General features: G+C 45.7%; 1 protein-coding gene across 2 annotated transcripts in view; it reads left to right on the top strand.

Moving 5' to 3' along the window:
• Ddx19b (DEAD-box helicase 19B) overlaps window positions 1-16,291 on the top strand; it is a 48,283-nt gene extending 31,992 nt beyond the window's left edge. The window contains exons 2-12 of one of the 2 annotated variants that reach the window (XM_051169088.1): window positions 1,289-1,337; window positions 2,854-2,904; window positions 3,817-3,952; window positions 9,534-9,626; window positions 12,336-12,438; window positions 12,768-12,882; window positions 13,492-13,669; window positions 13,982-14,219; window positions 14,617-14,779; window positions 15,122-15,313; window positions 15,607-16,291. In XM_051169088.1, coding sequence (XP_051025045.1) covers window positions 1,289-1,337; window positions 2,854-2,904; window positions 3,817-3,952; window positions 9,534-9,626; window positions 12,336-12,438; window positions 12,768-12,882; window positions 13,492-13,669; window positions 13,982-14,219; window positions 14,617-14,779; window positions 15,122-15,313; window positions 15,607-15,668 — 1,380 coding nt within the window. In that variant the 3' untranslated portion in view covers window positions 15,669-16,291. The remainder of the gene's footprint in view (window positions 1-1,288; window positions 1,338-2,853; window positions 2,905-3,816; window positions 3,953-9,533; window positions 9,627-12,335; window positions 12,439-12,767; window positions 12,883-13,491; window positions 13,670-13,981; window positions 14,220-14,616; window positions 14,780-15,121; window positions 15,314-15,606) is intronic. The other variant, XM_051169086.1, reaches the window with a different exon arrangement.
• The last annotated feature ends 147 nt before the right edge of the window (window positions 16,292-16,438 follow it).

Here is a 16,438-nt window from a genome sequence, read left to right as displayed (position 1 = left end):
TTCTGGGGTTTTTGTTGGTGGTGGTTTTTTGTTTGTTTGTTTGTTTTGAGACAGTGTTTCTTTGTGTAGCCTTGGCTGTCCTGGAACATGGTCTGCAGACCAGCTCACAGAGATCTGCCTGCCTCTGCCTCCTGGGTGCTGGGATTAAAGGCCTATGCCACCACCACCACCATCCAGCCAGGGGTTTATCTTCTATTATTCATTCTAAGTACCATCAAGTTGACAATCAAGATTAGCTATCACACCGTCTTTAGGTCACACTCTTTCTTTTCCTTTCTTTTCTTTTCTTTTTTCCAGAGCTGAGGACCAAACCTAGGGCCTTGCGCTTGCTAGGCAAGTGCTGTACCACTGAGCTAAATCCCCAACCCCGGCCACACTCTTTTCAAGACAAGGTTTCTCTGTGTAGCTTTGGCTGTCCTGGACTCACTTTGTAGACCAGGCTGGCCTTGAACTCATGAAGATTCTGCCTCCCGTGCTCAGCTTAGGTCACACTCTTAGCAGTTTTTAGAGCATAAATATTTGTGAAAGTGGAGACTGGATTGCAGTTTTAATTACTGCTCTGATTGTACTTTCTATTGTAAATTACCAATCCAGTTTGTGTTGATAAGACTGTGTAGCCAACAGTTAATTTAAAAAAAGAAAAAAATTGGAGTTCTAAAAATTTTCATTATAATAGGTTTCTTTTTTGATGGGGGGCGGGCATTGATTTTGTTGCTTTGTTTAAGGCAAGTCTCATGTGGCTCAAATCTAATTCATGATCTTCAATTTTTGGTCTTGCTGACTCTGTGCCGCTGGGTAAGGCCTGTCTCACTGCACCTGGCTTACTGTGACGTATTTAAAACTAACTCACATGCAGGTGGTTGATAGGATAAAGGACTGTAATTCATTAAATTTTGGGGTTAAAAAGATTGAGGCACGGCTTAGTGGCGACACATCTGTCCAGTTTGTTTTGTGTCGTGGGTTTGACACAGCATCACCAAAAACCCAGGCAAACAAACAAAAACTTGGAGGAGTTCTAGAAAGAGTGTAAGTTTGAAGAAAAGCAACTGTTTGAAGCTTTTCCCCCCTTTTGTCTTATAGCATTATGCTTACGCCATGCCCACCTCCTGTTTGTGCTGTTGAGGTAACACGAGATGTTTTGCCAAGGCCTTTAGCCTTGTCTGTACTGAATAGAGCAAATAAGCTCCCTGGCCAACTCTGCAGTAGTCTCTGCTGACCTTCCACCAGGCCGCCCACTGCCTTCCTTGCTTGGCTTTTTTGTTTACTGTTTCCTTTTATTCTTACTCAGATGAGCAGTTTGCAGATCAAGGAAGAGAAAGTCAAAACAGATACCAATGGTGAGTCATTGCTAACTACAGACTGGGTGCCTGTTACACCTGTGCTTGTGCCTCAGTTTACTGCAGCAGGTCTGTCCTGTCAGGTGTGACCTGACCTGGGGATTGAACTCAGGCCATCAGGTTTGGCAGCAAATTCCTTTACCCAATGATTCACAATTTTGACAAATATTTTCAAATTAGGGGTGAGGATATAACTTAGGTGGTAGACTGCTGTATAGCACGCAGGAACCCAGATCTATTCCTTAGCGCCACATAAACCAGGTATGCTCTTTGTAATCTAAACACTCGGAAGTTGAAGCAAGAAGATCCGAAGTTCAGTACTATCCTCTGCTACACAGCAAACTTCAGGCCAGCCTGGGCTACATGAGACCCTGTCTCAAAAACAAAACAAAGCACCCTCTTTTTTTTTTTTTTGGTTTTTTGAGACAGGGTTTCTCTATGTAGCCTTGGCCATCCTGGACTCACATTGTAGACCAGGGTGGTCTCGAACTGGGATTAAAGGCGTGCGCCACCACGCCCGGCCACAAAGCACCCTCTTTAAGATTGGTTTTTTGTTTTGTTTTTTAAGATTTATTTATTTATTCTATACACAGTATTGTGCCTTCATGTATGCCTACAGGCCAGAAGAGGGCATCAGATCACATTATAGATGGTTGTGAGCTACAATGTCGTTGCAGGGAATTGAACTCTGGACTTTTGGAAGCACAACCAGTGCTCTTAACCTCTGAGCCATCTCTCCAGCCCCCAAGATTGTTTTATTTGGAATTGCGTTTTAATATATTGCCTTGACTGACCTGGAATTTATATATAGACCAGGCTAGCCTCAAATTCTGAGTGAGCTTGCTTTTGCTTCCCCAGTCCTAGGAATACAGACACTCACTTCTATGTAAGGCTCTAAGTATTCTGCGACTTCATAGTTCTATTAACAGAGCCTGAAAGTATCTGTTTCTCTACAGTCTCATCACAAAATGTCTAGTCAGACGTTTAAAAGTGTCTCTGGTCTTGGTGTTGGTGGCTCACAGCCATCTATAATGTGATCTGATGCCCTCTTCTAGTCTTTTTTGTTGTTATTCTTGTTTGGAGGGTTGTTTTGGTTTTTTTGAGACAGGGTTTCTCTGTGTAGTCTTGGCTGTCCTAGACTCTCTTTGTAGACCAGGCTGGCCTTGACCTCACAGAGATCCACCGGCCTCTGCCTCCCCAAGTGCTGGGATTACAGGTGTGCACCATTGCACCTGGCTGAGTTTCTAGTCTTACAGGTAAAAAATAGGGATTAGAGTTCACTGTGTAATGCTATGCTGTATTTTAGGATAACTAAGTCAGAAATCACATATTTTTGTGATTCTAAGTTCAAATTTAAGTTTTTCTTATGCACTTAACATACATTGTAAACATGAAATCCATTAAACATAAATTCCAGCTGTTCAGATTTGTGCAGTTTAGTTAGTTTTAGTGCTTACATTGTCCAACCTCTAGGTTTAGTGTTTGTCTTTCTGATGACAGCTGTTTTCTTATATAGGTGTTATCAAAGCCAGCAGCACTGCAGAAAGAACAGAGGATGAAGAAAAAGGTAACCATTCTTTTCTGTTGCCAGAGACTTAGTGTGGCCAGCGCTTATCCACCTGGAGCTAGAGACACTCTTGACTTACAAGAACAGGTAAGTGAGGAGGAAGTCAAGAGTGTGCTGTCCCTGAAGCCAGAGAAGATGGCTCATTCAGTAAAGTGCTTCTGCCATTGCATGACCTGAGTCTTACCCCAGTTTATAGCACACGGAGACCAGGAGCAGTAGCATGCATCTGTAAGCCTAGCTCTGATGGAGGCGTGGGGTGGTGACGACAGGGGATCCTGAGCTCTCTGCCCAGCCAGTCTGAACAATTGGTGAGCTACAGGTTCATTGAGAGACCTGTCTCAAAAAATAGGGTGAAGAAGCAGTTGAGGAAGACGCATGCTCTCAGCCTCTGCCCTCCACACTCATGTGCACCTTTGTACTCATACAAACACATGCATTACACACACACACATGCTAAAGGGGTGTGTCAGGCTAGACATGTACCTCAGAGGCAGAGCACTTGTCTGATGGGTGCTAGGCCCTCAGTTCTATATCCAGCACTGGAAAACAAAAAGCAAAAGGTTGTCACTATAGGTAATAAGGTGATGAAGAAAGGAAGCATCTGTGCTTGTGGTCTCAGCTCTCTGAGAAGCTAAAGGCAAATGAGGTTTAAAACAAAAAATAGGTGATGCAGTTCAGGGACAGGAACCCAAGCACTCAGGACCCTGTGGCAGGAGGGGACTGCAGTTCACGTGAGACCTGTAGGTTAAAAAGAAGTAAGACTCCAGTACATTAAAGATGGAAGGGCCTGGGAGTGGGCTTTTCTCCAACTCTGAGTGTTTGTCAGGGTCTGGTGCAGGGAGAAGGAACACAAGTATTTTCTCAAGGGTGGGGCTTGCCCCAGTGGATGAAGAAAATCTGCTTTCTTCACAGAGGACAGAGCTGCTCAATCTTTGCTCAACAAGCTGATCAGAAGCAATCTTGTGGATAACACCAACCAAGTGGAAGTGCTGCAGAGGGACCCAAACTCCCCGCTCTACTCAGTGAAGTCTTTCGAAGAGCTTCGCCTGTGAGTGTTTAGCTTTGACAGCTGCTCCCCAGTCTCTCCCAGTCTCTCTGAACTGGGCGTGGCCAAACATGCTTTACTCCCAGCCCAGGAGTCAGAACCAGGACATCTCTGAGTTCAGTGTAGCCAGGACGGCATAGAGACCCTGACTCAGAGACAACAGACCCAGTGTTTTGGATTCCTCTGGACTTTTTTTTGGCTTTAAGTTTTTGTAAATTAGCTGGGTGGTGGTGGCGGCAGCTCATGCCTTTAATCCCAACACTCAGGAGGCAGAGGCAAGTGAATCACTGTGAGTTCTAGGCCAGCCTGGTCTACAGAGTGAGTCCAGGACAGCCAAGGTTACAGAGAAACCCTTTCTTGAAAAAATTTTAAAAAAGAATTTTTTTTTTGTAAATCATACTTATCATATTTATGTCTTTAAGTAATAATCTACATAATTCAAAAGTGAGTGTGGGATGGTTGGGATTACATAGTGGTAGAGTGTTTGCTCAACAAATAGGAAGTCCTGTGCTTGATCCTTAGCACTGCACAAAGCAAGCATTAGGTGGTGTGCCTATAACCCCAGCATCTGGGAGAATGTGCAGGCACAAGGTCATTCTAGGCTGCACAGCATGTTTGAAGCCTGCCTGGAACACATAAGACTGTATGAATAAGGTTACCACTGATGGTCTTCTACCACTCCCTTGTCTACTCTTTTTCTTCCAGTATAACTCTTTTCTTTGGACACTGGAGCTCGGAGTGGTCTGGTGTTGGTACAGGCCCATAATCTAGCTGCTTTTAAGTGGGATCAGAAGTTCAGGATCTGCCTGGGCTATAGAGTATGTGTGGAATCTCACTATGTTGCTAGCCTTGGACACCTGGGCTCTTGGGTAACTGGGACTATACGTGTGATTTTCTGAGTAGAGGCTGAAAGGTTTTTTTTCTTTTATACTCTTAGAACTTTGAATAAAATATTGGCTGACAGGTGATTTCTGGATGTCAGGAACATGTCTTATTAGGTAAGCCCTTTGGAAGACTACAGGGTTTACATTTTTTTTTTTTTTTTAAAGATTTATTTAAGTATACAGTGTTTTACCTTCATATATGCCTGCATTCCAGAAGAGGGCACCAGATCTCACTATAGGTGGTTGTGAGCCACCATATGGTTGCTGGGAATTGAACTCAGGGCCTGTGGAAGAGCAGGCAGTGCTCTTAACCTCTGAGCCATCTCTCCAGTCCTACAAACATTTTTAGAAAGTGTCTGAAGAGCCTGGGTTCCTGGTACCTAGAGTGCAGTGCAACCCACAAGGCCAGCCTTGAGGGAAGAGACCACTTAATGATACGATGAACAGCTCTTAGAAGGGGTTTCCTGTTTTTAATTTGAAATGAGACTGGGCTGTGTAGCACTGTGTTTATAGTCAACACTACCACACTGACCACTTGATAAATGCAGAGTGGATGGAGCTTATATGGCAGATATTGTGTGTGTGAGGGGAAAGATTGCTCTCAACCCAGAGTATGTCCATTCTGTTAGGCGTCCCAGGGATCCTCCAGTCTCTGCCCTCTACTGTCCATGGGACTGCAGGCATGTACCACTACTCGCTTTTACATGGTGCTGGATGTGTAAAGCCATGCTTGTGTGGCCAGCACTTGACCAACTCACCTATCTCAGCAGCCCCATTCATGTTAAATGTTCCTACCAGTCTTTTTGGTTTTTCAAGATACGGTTGCGTCCCGAGTGCTGGGATTAAAGGTGTGCGCTACCACGCCCGGCCTCCCATCAGTCTTTTTGGTTTGGTTTGGTTGGTTGGTTTGCTTTTGTTTTGAGACAGGGTTTCTCTGTTTTAGGCCTGATTGTCCTGGACTCTCTTTGTAGACCAGGCTGGCCTCACAGAGATCCACTTACCTCTTGCTTTCGAGTGCTGGGATTAAAGGTATGTGCCACCACTGCCTAACAAAAAAGCACTTTTAAAATTAGATGTTTTTATGCGTAAGTCCTTTTGTCTACACGCATGTATGTGCCTGGTGCAAGTAGAGACCCTAAGGCAGCCGACCTGGAATTGTCATAACAGACGGCTGTGAGTCACTATGTGGGTTCTGGAAACAGAACCAGGTCTTCTCGAAGTCCGGCCAACACTCTTAACCATGAGCTTTCTTCTCTGACCCTCTGCTTTTTTGTTTTTTGTTGTTTTTTTTTTAAGGTCTTACTATGTAGCACGAGGCAGTGTAGGTTACTCTAGGACTCAAGTGATCCACCTGCCTCAGCCTCCTAAGTGCTAGGATTATAGGTGGGAGCCAGTTGTTTCAGCTGTATCAGGACAATTTGATGTGCTCTATTATTTCCTAAGTCTGAGTTAGTTAGTTCTGCCACACTCTGAGTTTTTGATTCATTTGAAAGACTTGCACTCTCCATTCAGCTCCTCGTGGGTTGCTATTTATTTGTGAAAGAACCTAGCTAAGTAGCCTTGGCTGGCCTGGAACTTGCAGAGATCCTCCTGCCTTGGCCAGCCTAGTCCTCCACTTACAAAGCTGAGCTATGACTTGGAACTTGAATTGTCCTTTTAGGCAAGTTTTCTCTTATTTAGTTAGTTGTTGGACAGTAAGTGGATGGAACCTAGATTGCTGTTTGGGGTTCTCTCATTCTTTGTGTGTGCACCTGTGCGTGGGAATGCACGTGTACACACTTGGAGCTGGGGGTTGATGTGGGTATCATGCTCTCATTTCCCACATTATGTTTTGATATGGCCTCTCACTGAACTCACAGCTTACCTGTTGGCTAGACTGGCTGGCCAGCAAGCTGGGAATCCATCACTCCCTTACCCTCTTTGCAAACACTAGGATCACAGACATGTGCCACCGTGCCCAGTTTGCATAATGATGATGATGATGATGATGATGATTTAACATTATTTATTATGTACACCATGTTCTGTCTGCAGGCCAGAAGAGGGCACCAGATCTCATTACAGATGGTTGTGAGGCACCATGTGGTTGCTGGGAATTGAATTCAGGACCTTTGGAAGAGCAGACAGTGTTCTTAACCACTGAGCTATCGTTCCAGCCCCTAAAAGTTACTTTTACACAGTCTTTCTTTCTTTCTTTCTTTCTTTTTTTTTTAAGATTTACTTATTTTTTTATACAGTATTCTGCCTGCATGTGTGACTACACACCAGAAAAGGGCACCAGATCTCATCATACATGGTTATGAGCCACCATGTGGTTGCTGGGAATTGAACTCAGGACCTCTGGAAGAGCAGACAGTGATCTTAACCTCTGAGCCATCTCTCCAGCCCTTGGGCTTGGCTTTTTAAAAAAGATTTATTTATTTATGTATTTGAGCATTCTATCTGCATATACGTTTGCATGACAGAAAAGGGTGTCAGATCTCATTACAGATGGTTGCGAGCCACATGTGGTTGCTGGGAATTGAACTCAAGACCTCTAGATGAGTACCCAGTGCTTTTCTGAGCCATCTCCCCAGCCCCTTTAAAATTATTTTTACTACAGATGTTTAATATTTTCACTTTATTTCATATAAATTTTTTCATTTTATCTGCACACCTGGACAAAGGTTAGAGATAAGTTCTGGGAGTCAGCTGTCCTTTTTTATCATCTGGGGTCTATCTGACAGATCAAACTCAGGTCATGAGTCTTGGTAGCAGGTGCCGTTACTCACAGCCATCCTGGTAGTCTATTGCTGTCCTCTCCACCCCCTTTTATTTTTAAACATAAAGTCTCATTTAGTAGCTCAGGCTGACCTGAAACTCACTAGCCCAGGCTAATATGCAGCTCAAGGCAGTCCTCTTCTGAGTATTGCAACTATAAGGTATGAGATACTATGTTCAGCTATTAAGTTTTCTGTGAAAAGCTGAGCACAACAGGTTGTACTGTGATGTTAGCACTCAACAGAGGCAGAGGTAAGGTGATCAGGAACTCAAGATTACCCTCAATAACATAGTGAGTTCAAGGCCAGCTTGGCATGGTGATGGATGCCTTGAATCCCAGCACTCGGGAGGCAGAGGCAAGCAGATTGCTATGATTTCGAGGCCAGCCTGGTCTACAAAGCGAGTCCAGAACAACTAAAAGCTAAACAGAGAAATAAATAAATAAAAGCTACACAGAGAAAGCCTGTCTCAAAAAACAAACAAAAAATTAAAAATAAGTAGAGTTTTGTGTGTTAAATACTTGGTGAATATAGAGGTAGTTGAGAATTTATTATAAATACAATAGAAATGTAATTTTAATTGATACTGGTTATAAAGTTACTTAAGAACTTATTGCCAGGACTGGGCATGTAGCTCAGTTGGTATAGTGCTTGCCAGGCATGCCTGCATGAAGCCCTAGGTGCAGTCCCCTGTACTGCAATACTGCCTAAGTGTGGTGATGCACACAAGAGATAAGTCAGGGTGGGGTATATCAACTTCCAGGACAGCCACAGCTACATAAAAAGACCTTATCTGCAAGAGTAAAATTAGTTTTGGGCTTGCTGGTTTGTTTTGTTTTATAGGTTCTTCTCTGTGTAGCCTTGGCTATCCTGGAACTCTTTCTGTAGATCAGGCTGGCTTTGAACTCAAAAAGATCCATCTGAACTCAAAAGATCCATTTGAACTCAAAAAGATCCATCTTTAATCCCAGCCTTTCAAGTGCTGGGATTAAAGGTACGTGCCACCACCACCCTTCTAAAAATACTTTTTCAAAGTTGAGGCAAGATGATCAGAATAAGTAAGGATAGCCTTGGCTACCTGGGACACTACAAAAACTGAAAATTCCATTTTCCTAAAGAAATCTACATTGCAACAGTAGAGCAAGCAGTGTTTTCCTTTATAATTCATGTTATGAATTAATAAATACTACTTTTTGTTATTTCCTTTTTTTCTTTTCTTTTTTTTTTTTTTTTTTTTTTTTTGGTTTTTCGAGACAGGGTTTCTCTATGTAGCCTTGGCTGTCCTGGACTCGCTTTGTAGACCAGGCTGGCCTCGAACTCACAGCGATCCACCTGCCTCTGCCTCCCGAGTGCTGGGATTAAAGGCATGCACCACCACGCCCGGCTGCTTTTTGTTATTTCCAAGGAACACTTGTCATCCAGCTCTGAGCAGATAGGTGGGGCTGCTGAAAGTGTGGGCCCTTCTAGTCTATCTAAGAGACTGTGTAATAGTCTCAGAATAATAGTAGCTGAGGTGATGCTTTGGTTTTAGGTGTTTTGGTCTCCTCACCCCATGGGATTCCAAGGGATCCAATCCCCTTTTCTGTCTTCCATGGGCATTCTCACACATCTATGCATACGTATAGATTAAAAAAATAAATCGTTTTTAAAAATAGTTTGGAGCTGGTATGCTGGTTCATTGGGTAAAGACACTTGCCACCAAGCCTGGTAACATGAGTCCATAGGACTTTCATGGTGAAAGGAGAACACTGACTTGTGCAGGTTGCCCCCTGACCTTCACCTGAACACCATGGCACAAGCACACATACATATGTAGGGAATAAATAAGTAAATATAAACTTTAGAATAATAGTTTGATTGAGATAGGAAGCATCATGTCTTCTTAGAGCTAAAAACATTTTAATTGCTCAATACCCATCTCACCTCTGCCTTTCCTCCCAGGAAACCACAGCTTCTCCAAGGAGTCTATGCCATGGGCTTTAATCGACCATCCAAGATCCAGGAGAATGCATTGCCCATGATGCTTGCTGAACCGTGAGTACAGACCCCACTGTACCTCTCAGGGTTGGTTTAACTAAGTGCTTCATGAATGGCTCCGGGGTGGGGGGTGGGGGGACTGTCTGGGACAACCTGCTTTCTAAGGAAAAGAACCTCAAAAGTACAGGGAGAATCACGTGGACTTGAACACATTTCATTTTTTTTGAGGAGGGCAGGTTGAGATGGGGTTTCTCTGTGTAGCCCTGGCTGTCTTAGAACTTGCTCTGTAGGCCAGGATGGCCTTGAATTCAGAGATCTGCCTGTCTCTGCCTCTGAGTGCTATGGTTAAAGGCATGTGCTAACAGTCCTGTCCCTTGCTTGGCATTCTTGATGACCTAGGTTTAATCTCTGCTTCTTAAAAAAAAAAAAATGGATTCAAAACTATTTTTAGGGGCTGGAGACATGGCTCAGCACTTGAGAGCACTTGGCTGCTCTTTCAGAGGACCTAGATTCAATTCACAGCACCTACATTGTGGTTCACAACCATGTATATAACTCTAGTCCCAGAGGATCTGTTGCCCTCTTCTGACCTCAGAGGGCACCAGGCATACAAGTGGTACACAAACATGTACCCATACACATAAAGTAATTTAAAACATATACAGAAAGATGCCAGGACTATCTCTAGCTTTAGCATGTAAGATACTGCATTAATCCAGTGCACGTAGAACCTCCTGTAGACTCTCGCTTCCCGTCCCTTGCCTACCCCCTTTGAAGCAGCTGCCATCCTGAGATGGGTTATCTCCTTAGGTGCCTTTATACATTCCCTATGTGCATAGGTGTCTAACGCTGTGAAAGACAGCTTGCATGTTTTTGTTTGTTTGTTTTTGTTTTGTTTTTTGGTTTTTCAAGACAGGGTTTCTCTGTGTAGCCTTGACTGTCCTGGACTCTCTTTGTAGACCAGGCTGGCCTCAAACTCACAGCGATCCACCTGCCTCTGCCTCCTGAGTGCTGGGATTAAAGGGGTGCACCACCACGCCCGGCTTTTGTTTGTTTTTTCAAGACAGGGTTTCTTTATGATAGCCTTGGCTATCCTGGATTTGCTTTGTAGACCAGGCTGGCCTCGAGCTTGCAGAGATCTGCCTGCCTCTGCCTTCTGAGTGCTGGGATTAAAGGGGTGCGTCACCACCGCCCAGCCAGTTTGCATGTTTTTTTTTTTTTTTTTAAAAGATTTATTTATTTATTATTATGCATACAATGTTCTACCTGCATGTACATCTGCAGGCCAGAAGAGGGCACCAGATCTCATCATAGATGGCTGCGAGCCACCATGTGGTTGCTGGGATTGAACTCAGGACATCTGGAGGAGCAGTCAAGTGCCCTTAACCTCTGAGCCATCTCTCCAGCCCTGGTTTGCATGTTTTTAAAGCCTAGATAAGTGATACTACATTTTGTAGAACTTTTTTTTTTTTTTTTTAAGATTTATTTTCTTTATTATTATGTATACAGTGGTCTGTCTGCATGTACACCTACAGGCCAGAAGAGAGCATCAGATCACATTATAGATGGTTGTAAACCACCATGTGGTTGCTGGGAATTAAACTCGGGACTCTGGAAGAGCAGACAGTGCCCTTAACCTCTGAGCCATCTCTCCAGCCCCCATATTTTGTAGAACTTTTTAAGCTCAACTTCTTTTGTGTTTTTTCCAGATTGAGCTTCACTGTGTATCCCTAGCTGTCTCGGAACTCACTCTATAGAGTAAGATCCTCCTGCTTTTTTTCCTCCCAAGTGCTGGGATTAAAGGCCAGCACCACCACACCTGACTTCAGGTGGGATAGATTGTAAGGTTTCTTTCTAAAACCCCCATTAGACCTAATTATGAACTCAGTATGCAGAAGTAAGATCATAGTTCCTGAGTTTGAAGCCAACCTCCTCAACTATGCAATAAAACCCTGAGAAAAGGAAGGATGTGCCACCTGTGTCAGTGTCTTGAACATCTGTACAGATGGGAAGAAAGTGTTCAGAAAGAGCTGAAGGTACAGTTCAGTGGAAAACAGCATCGGGGCTTTTGTGGCCCAGATCTTACTCTGCATTCCTGATCTCTCTGGGACACTTGGGCCATTAACACTAGGATTTTGTTAATGTGAACCCAGCTACATGCACTTTCCACTATCTGGCACGCGTGGGTGAGTCCCTGGGCCCTAGATGGTAAAAGGACAGAACCAACTCCTAAAGGTCCTCTGACCTCACGCTTGCAAATCTCCACTCCCCAAAACACTACATGTCTAAACATAATGATAAATCTTTGAAAGGGCTGGAGAGTTGCCTCAGTGGCTATAAGAGCACTTCCTGCTCTGGCACAGGAGCCAGGTTTGGTTCCTACTGCCATGTCAGGCTGGTCACAATTTCTGTGACTCCAGCTCTAGGGGATCTGATACCTCATTCCCTCTCCTGGTCTCCGTGAACATTCACTTGCACACACATGGCGTACCTAGATACAGACATTCAGACGTACATATATGAATGAATAAAAGCATTTCTTTTTCTTTTTGTTTTTTGTTTGTTTGTTTTGTTTTTTTCTCTTTTTTTGAGACAGGATTTCTTGAAAAGTGTAGCCTTGGCTGTCCTAGACCAGCTTTATAGACCAGGCTACTCTCAGATTCACAGAGATGTGCCTGTGTCCACCTGCTAAGTGCTGGGATTTAAAGCATGGCTCACCACACCTTGCTCCAATGTTAATTTTATTTCTGTTCTTGGTCAATGCAGCCCTCAGAACCTGATTGCCCAGTCTCAGTCTGGTACTGGGAAAACGGCTGCCTTTGTCCTAGCCATGCTCAGCAGAGTGGAGCCAGCAGACAGACACCCTCAGGTATGTGTTAGGAGCCTGGGGCTGTTCTTGCCAGCCATGTGATGAGGCTAATGTTGGCAGCATAATCTTTGGCTCCAGGCCTTGACGGGGTGGGAGGGAATAGGAAGCTTTTGGGGACAGCAGCTTTAAGCAGTGGTTTTTAAAGGCCTCCACCAAAACTGAACATGTGCTCCCAAGAGAGCAGGGTTCTGTTCTGAGGGCGTTTGTTCAGCTGGTGAGAGGTGAGTCTGCTTGGGGAGTAGGGCCCCTGTCCAATATGAAGAGGTAGTAGTTAGCGCCGTAGCCCTCTTGTCTATTACCAAACTCATCTTTTGTGATTTCTCTGCCAGTGCTTGTGCCTGTCCCCAACATACGAGCTGGCACTTCAAACAGGAAAAGTGATTGAGCAGATGGGCAAGTTTCATCCAGAACTGAAGCTAGCTTATGCCGTGCGAGGCAATAAATGTGAGTATAAGTGATTAGGCCTAAACAGAGGTCATGGAATTTGTAACCAAAGTAAAAAACATTTTTTGAAGTTTTTAGGAGGAAGTAGAAAGACACTTGCACCCTTTGTGCCCACAGTGTATTGAACACGTGTTGCTCTACTTCACAGTTGAAGAAGCAAAGCTTAAGGGTGTTTTCTTTTTGTTTTTCGACACAAGGTTTCTCTGTGTAGCCTTGGCTATCGTGGACTCACTTTGTGGCCCAGGCTGGCCTTAAACTCACTGCAATCCACCAGTCTCTGCCTCCCGAGTGCTGGGATTAAAGGTGTGCACCACCACGCCCGGTGTGTGTTTTGCTTATTGCAGTGAGACTGCAATTCTTTCCTTTTACCATGTGCTTCTCAAGAATTGAACGTAGTTCTTCAGGTCTGAAAAGAGTCTTTGAGAGCCAGGCGTGGTTTAAAAAAAATAATACAAAAAAAGTCTTTGTACAGTGAGGCATCTTGGCAGGCCCCATGTGTTTTGAAATCTGAAATTGACTTGTTCTGATAGTTTGGAGGGAGGTATAAGGTACCATTTACAGACCTGGCTTTGCCTTGGAATACCTGAAGAAAACATGTCTTTTTCACAGTGGAAAGAGGCCAGAAGGTCAGTGAGCAGATTGTCATCGGCACCCCGGGGACCGTACTGGACTGGTGCTCCAAGCTGAAGTTCATTGACCCCAAGAAGATCAAGGTGTTTGTTCTGGACGAGGCTGACGTGATGATAGCAACTCAGGGCCACCAAGACCAGAGCATCCGCATCCAGAGGTAGGACCTAGAGCCAGGAGGAACTTGAGCCCAGGCCTCCTCCTGCACCTGTGGGTTCTTTGCTCTGCTCTCTGCAGCAGTGTGTACCTGATGGGCCATTTCCACACAGCTCTCACCATGCTCCCAGCATGGGTTGAGAAGAGACCCCCACCCAGCCCGGTGCCACGCTGGGCCTGCTCCTGCCTCCCCAGGATGCTCTGTACCCATCTCAGCCTGCTGGGGCTATAGCCCATCCAGGCCGGGGAGGCCGAGCTTGCGTTCCTGCTGGCAAAGTCCTGGAGTCGTGCAAAGTGCCTGGGCCTCCACTTGCAGGATGCTGCCCAGAAACTGCCAGATGCTGCTTTTCTCTGCCACCTTTGAAGACTCGGTGTGGAAGTTTGCCCAGAAGGTGGTCCCAGACCCCAACATCATCAAACTGAAGCGCGAAGAGGAGACTTTGGACACCATCAAACAGTATTATGTCCTTTGCAATAACAGAGAGGAGAAGTTCCAGGCCCTGTGCAACCTGTATGGGGCCATCACCATCGCCCAAGCCATGATCTTCTGCCACGTGAGTAGCTGCTGCAGGGCTGCCTGCCCCTGCGGGTCAGTGAGTAGACGGTCATTGGCCCTGGGGGAGGCCGTCATCTCCAGGGCCCAGCTGAGGAAAACTAGATCCCACTGTGTAAACCTAGGGAGTCTGTTCTCGTCCATCATCTGAGTCTCTGTAATCAAACTCAGGGCATCAAGCTTGGTAGTATCTTTGTGCCATTTCGCCACACCAAGGTATATTTTTATACTGGAAACTTTGTAAAATTGTTTCCCAAGTGAGATTTTGCTTGCTATTGTTCTGTCATCTTGGCAGGTTTAGCATGCTAATGGGTAGCTGGTAAGTTTCTGGTACAGTCCAGATCCACTACAATCATTTTAGGTGCTAAGATTTCTTAAATATTTGGTTTCTTTCCCAGACCCGCAAAACAGCTAGCTGGCTGGCAGCAGAACTCTCCAGAGAGGGCCACCAGGTGGCTCTGCTGAGTGGAGAGATGATGGTGGAACAGAGGGCTGCTGTGATTGAGCGCTTCCGAGAAGGCAAAGAGAAGGTTCTGGTGACCACCAACGTGTGTGCCCGGGGTGAGCAGAGACTGGCCCCGTTCACCAGGCTTAGGGTCCCAGGCCCTCCCTGTGAGCAAGAAAAGTACTTGTGTCCGTGGTCTCACGGAGGTGGGAGGATTTTAGGGGCATTCCTTCCTAGAGAGGCTGGTTCCCCTGGGCAGCAAGAAGCTCAGCTTCCAGACACTTGCTGTCTGCCTTGTAGAGTCCTGTTCCTCAGCCTAGGCCACAGTCCTCTGTAGTTAGTGCCCACGTCCTGGTGTGACCTGTGCAGGCCGTGTCTCCAGCGGAAGTGGGTGTGTGTGGCTGATGGTCGCCCCCTTTGTCTCTCTCCTGCCTGCCTCCTCCAACCCCTTTGTGCAGGTATTGATGTTGAACAAGTGTCTGTCGTCATCAATTTTGACCTTCCTGTGGACAAGGACGGGAACCCAGACAACGAGACCTACCTGCACCGCATTGGGCGCACGGGCCGCTTTGGCAAGAGGGGTCTGGCCGTCAACATGGTTGACAGCAAGCACAGCATGAATATCCTCAACAGGATCCAGGAGCATTTTAGTGAGTCCCTGAATTGGCTGTGCCCGGAACCCTTCTCAGGGGGGCATGTGGGAGAGGGGAGGTTTCCTTTGTCCCTGGGGCAGGCTCTGTCTCCATCTGGATGTTGTCAGGGAGTGCACATTCAGGGCTCAGAGACCAAGCCCTGGTGCCAGCTGCTCAGGCTCAGGAAGCCTGCCTTGTGCCTAGAGGAATCATGACTGTCCCCCCAAGGAGCTGCCCCCCAGCCTGCCATGCTGCTCTAGGTGACGCCCATTGAATGTTGATGGTGGTCTTCAATCTTTTTTTCCCTTCAGATAAGAAGATAGAGAGATTGGATACAGATGATTTGGATGAGATCGAGAAAATAGCCAACTGAGAAGCTTCTCCGGCGGCTGGCGTCACCCTCAGCACTGTCCCTGCCTGGGAGCCTCGAGCTTTCATGGCATAGGCCTTGACAGGCACCTCAAAGACCAAGGCCTGAGTAGAGACTACCTACCTCATTCAGAATTACGTTTGGACTTGACAGAAATTTGAGCAAATGGTAGGAGGAAACCTAAGGAAAATACTGCATTTTAGAAAACAGTCCTAACTAACTGGGTGTGGTGGAAAAATGCCTTTATTTCCAGCACTTGGGAGGCAGAGGCATATGGATCTCTGAGTTCAAGGGCAGCCAGAGATACATAGTGAGACCCTGTCTCCATGAAAGACATGGAGCTCTTAGCTCTACTTGCTTTAAAGCCAGTTTTGTCTTTGATGATAATATGGTTGCTGTTGGTGATATTTGGGCCCCAGTCCTTGCTGCCCACTCTCTGCCTGCAAGTGTTTGGACCAACCACCTCCTTGAATAAATGACAGTGGAAAAGGTGGTTCAGGGAGGCCAGGAGAGACATGGCTGTAGCCCAATTGCCTCTGACAGAGCCAGTAGAGACCCTCTGCACTCCACATCCCATACCACCACCTCCCTCCCTCCCTGCTGAGCTTCTTGGCTACCTTATTCTTCAGATTCGCAAACAAGATGAAGCCAGCAACTTATAGATTTAAGAGGGAGACTGGTCTGTTGGGTAGACAATCCCTTTGAAGGTACGGTCTGTCGTTCCTCCTGGTCAATCCGTCTGTTTTGGGATATCATGCCAAGCAGCAGTTCAG

The sequence above is a fragment of the Acomys russatus genome, chromosome 26 (genome assembly GCF_903995435.1).
Source record: "Acomys russatus chromosome 26, mAcoRus1.1, whole genome shotgun sequence".
NCBI lineage: Eukaryota > Metazoa > Chordata > Mammalia > Rodentia > Muridae > Acomys > Acomys russatus.
The sequence above is the reverse complement of the archived record's forward strand: the minus strand, read 5'-3'. Positions and strand labels throughout refer to the sequence as shown.